Here is a 3,948-nt window from a genome sequence, read left to right on the forward strand (position 1 = left end):
CTTGAGAACCTCACAACGTTAAAGCTAGCACTTATTGAGCAATGCATCTGTTATCAATACCTCAAATCAATAATCTGTTCTCTTTTACTTCTAACTTCGGCCTGAAAATTATGATTGTTTCACAATTGAATAGAAAAAAATGAGCATGTACTCTTACTGAAGTATTATGCAGTGAATTGTGATCAGACTTCAACGGCTTGCCTCTTCCTAGTATAACTGATATGATGAAGTAGATGGTTTAAAATATTGATTAGTTGATATGTCAACTATCAACTCTGCTTACTATGCTAAATTGCAAACAAATAATCATCTCCAGAGGATTTAAGCAAAATGATATTTGCAAATTACTTACTGGATAGCACATTTATCAAGCTGATGATAAGAGAAGTCAACTGGTATGATGAAGTAGATGGTTCAAAATATTGATTAGTTGATATGTCAACTATCAACTCTGCTTACTATGCTAAATTGCAAACAAATAATCATCTCCAGAGGATTTAAGCAAAATGATATCTGCAAATTACTTACTGGATGGCACATTTATCAAGCTGATGATAAGAGAGACTTCTCATACAGTGATTGAATGTAAATATAAAGAGAATATATTTCTGCTTTATGAAAGTTTATATGCATAGCTTTAACCAGATGCAAGCATTACTTTGATATGTAAGAACTAGGAATATAAGATGTACATTGTTCGATCCTATCTGTATTTGTTAAAGAAGTTCCTATTGACTGCAAAGTGGGTGTTTTATAGGGGAAATGGGTCCAGATTTTGGCCCAAAAATGCCTGTTAAATCTCTGACCTCTCAGCAAATAGTTCGCATCCATCAGTTGTTCCGTCAAGCTAAGTTTGACGATCCCAGTGGTGATGTGAGTCTACAGTTTGCATACTAACCCCCTATCTTATTTGCTTTCCATGTCAATTGTTTAACGATCTTTGTCAATTTCCTTGTGTCTAGCCTTGATTCCTGATTTATTTACTGCATTCATATTAAACTTATGCATTAACTGTGATCCGCTGGCAGTGCCTGAGTCCAGCTGGAGAATACAATCTACGTTTAGGGATTATAAAGGAGCTGCATCCAGATATGGTTGCTACTTATTCAGGAAGGTTCATAATCATTAAGCCTCCTTTGCCTATATTTTTGTACTTTTCAGTTGAGATATAATTTTATTTTTGAATTGGTTATGCAGTGCTCAAGTGTTTGAAGGCCACCCTTTCATTGTGGAAGCAGGACTTAGTTTGGGTGGAAAAGATGTTAAACAAGTGAGTTGTCGCTATTCTCTGTACAGTTTGCAATTTGGAAAGAAGATACTTCTAACTCATTCATGCTCAATGCCTTCCAATTCTATTCTGTGTTTCTTTCTTTCTGTACTGCTCAACCTAAGTTTGGAATGTTGAGCACTGATGATGGGCATGCTAACTGGTAGTAGTATCGGGTTGAAATTGGACATTCTAGGTTGGACTGTGTTTGTACTGTGGCAGATTACATTCAATCTCTGGTGTAGATTATACTGGCTAGTAACTTTGCTATACCTTGTCTTGCTCGCGATGATTCTCTGTTCTGTATTGCAAATATGGGTGGTTGCTTTTCTTTGTTAGGAAAGCAAGGAAGTGTGAATAGTATCATGATAAAGTTTGGGCGAGGACAGCTTGACGGGGGAGTTGGACTGCTGATTACTGGTTAAAGTGTGTCCAAATACAAATGAATTTGTTGTCTGATTTTGAAGTATGGTACTGGCAACTTAGTGATTATTGTAACTTAGTATGAGCCATGACCAAATGCAAGTCCTGGGCATGCTCATTGGCTGATTGTTCACTGATGTAGGATATGACGATTTTAAAGTTACATAAAAAGTTTTTGACCTTGTAGAGCGAGGACACAACTAGTTAGTTACTGGAAAAGCCAGCCAAATTGGTAGATTTAGTTAAAACAGGATGGTTCAACTTGGTCCACTGGTTTTATGCAGAAGAAATCCAATTATGAAACTGAGCCAGCTACAGGTCGCAGTTCACCGTGTTCAATATTTTGGTCCAGTGCTGGGCATGGTCACTTTTGACAAATATTGTTGCCCCTGATATATTATTTGTGGTTTTTCTTTCTTGCCAAATGTTCACGCTCTTTCGAAATATCTCAATCTTATATTTCTTTTGGGTAGTACCACTGACCAGTCTATGGAGCGGTAGAGTAATATTCCTGGAAAAGGAACTCATAATCGATGCATCTTCTCCTTGTCAATGATTATTGAAACATTGTGTTTGAATCTTATGTCTTTTCATCAAATTATTTGAAGGCATTATGCACCCATGATATGAGCAATTTGGTGAGCATGCTTCAGCAGCTCAGATCAATAATGCCTATAGCTGATAATGCAAGCGGTCTCAATACATTTAACTGAAACAATTGTGATGCTATTATTTGAGAGTAAGCAATTGTAATTTTGAAATTATAGATTTTCAATGAAGGAAATTCACTTATAACTTTTAGCATCTGATTATCGTATCAATTGCTTTTGCTTTCTTTCTGCTGACGTATTCCGTTCTCAATGTCTGGAGATTGGATAATCATTGAACATTATTTATTCCAAGTTATCCCAAGTTTGTTGCATTTTCTTACACTTATAGAAAACCTTCTTTTTCACTTCTCCACAACTCATTAAGGAGACAAAATTCTGAATAAGGCGCCCATTATTCTGGTTCATGTCTTCTGTTACTTTTGTGTAGCCGAGAATTATATTTATTTTCCACAATTTTCTTATATAATGGTATGGTTTTTGGATCATTTTCCTCATTGGGGTACATTATATACGTAATATATAATTTATTTACACTACTTCGTGCATTTTACTTTTGGCATAAGGGCAGTGGTGTCTTTAGTCTAACTAGTTATAAAACATTGCATTCCTGTTTGCTGTTCATCCAGTACCTGACTTTGAATTTTATTTGTGGGCTGAACATAGGGGCTAAATATTTTCCGATTTGCTAACCGGATTCCACTTCTGTTCGAGCAAGGTGCTGATGTTGTCACCAGGACTGCTGTGAAGAGAATTAAGTGAGAGACACACTATTTCATCTGCTATAACCAATTATATTCAGACTAATAGTCATGAAGTATTCTGTGTAACATAATGAAACTTCTCATATTCCAATACTATTCCTTTTGAAATCACACAGAAAGACCATGCGTTTTTGAGTAACTTTCAGTCTTTTCTGTGCAATTTAGCAATTGCTTGTTGCGCGTATAGAGTTGCTAATCGGAAATATTCAGTTAAAAAGTCGTCAATTTTCAGTTGGAACAGTTACAAGATCAACCAAACGCAAGACAAGATTGGTGTCTTTGTGAGCATTGTAAGCACCAAAATTCCTTTTAAAGGAACTGGAAAAGAGTACATTGGTGATGACATCAGTGAAATAGCTTCTGCTGTCAAGGTATGGATATATGCAGAATTTCCTTCCAATATATGGCAATTCTTGGTAGCCTGAAAGAAATTTCTTCTCCAGACAGCTATTCAGCAGTGCTGTGTCCAGCTAAAATCAAAAATAGTGAAAAGAATACAGGCTCGTGAGCAGCAAGAGAGAAAGCGAAGTTTGAACAAGTAAGCCAATCTCTATTGCATCAGATGTGATATGACCTACATGAAGATGAAAATAAACTAAACTTTTACCATCTTGTAGGTACATTCCTAATGCCACTGGTGCTATTTATGAGATATTAAAAGAGATGTCACGCTCGCATGCTTCAAAGAAAAGACGTTCTGAAGATAAAGATGCAGAATTACTAAAAAAAGTTTCGGACCAGATAGTGACAGAAGAAACGTTGCGCGAAAAGCTTGCTCAACATGTGGAACAGGTCAGAAGTTGTTTCTGTGTTCTTGTTGAGAATTTGATCCATCAATAAGTTTTTTTTTCGGTATTGTTACAACCACCACCAAGTTATCCTTGAT

At 36.1% G+C, this 3,948-nt stretch overlaps 1 protein-coding gene across 3 annotated transcripts in view; it reads left to right on the forward strand.

Moving 5' to 3' along the window:
- Positions 1-3,948, forward strand: part of LOC105163545 (DNA topoisomerase 6 subunit B) — an 8,692-nt gene that overhangs the window by 3,823 nt on the left and 921 nt on the right. For all 3 annotated transcript variants that reach the window (XM_020694826.1, XM_011081946.2, XM_011081947.2), the window contains 7 exons: positions 758-873; positions 1,029-1,114; positions 1,198-1,270; positions 2,965-3,056; positions 3,295-3,433; positions 3,506-3,600; positions 3,680-3,854. In XM_020694826.1, coding sequence (XP_020550485.1) covers positions 758-873; positions 1,029-1,114; positions 1,198-1,270; positions 2,965-3,056; positions 3,295-3,433; positions 3,506-3,600; positions 3,680-3,854 — 776 coding nt within the window. The remainder of the gene's footprint in view (positions 1-757; positions 874-1,028; positions 1,115-1,197; positions 1,271-2,964; positions 3,057-3,294; positions 3,434-3,505; positions 3,601-3,679; positions 3,855-3,948) is intronic.

The sequence above is a fragment of the Sesamum indicum genome, linkage group LG6 (assembly GCF_000512975.1).
Source record: "Sesamum indicum cultivar Zhongzhi No. 13 linkage group LG6, S_indicum_v1.0, whole genome shotgun sequence".
NCBI classification, from domain to species: domain Eukaryota; kingdom Viridiplantae; phylum Streptophyta; class Magnoliopsida; order Lamiales; family Pedaliaceae; genus Sesamum; species Sesamum indicum.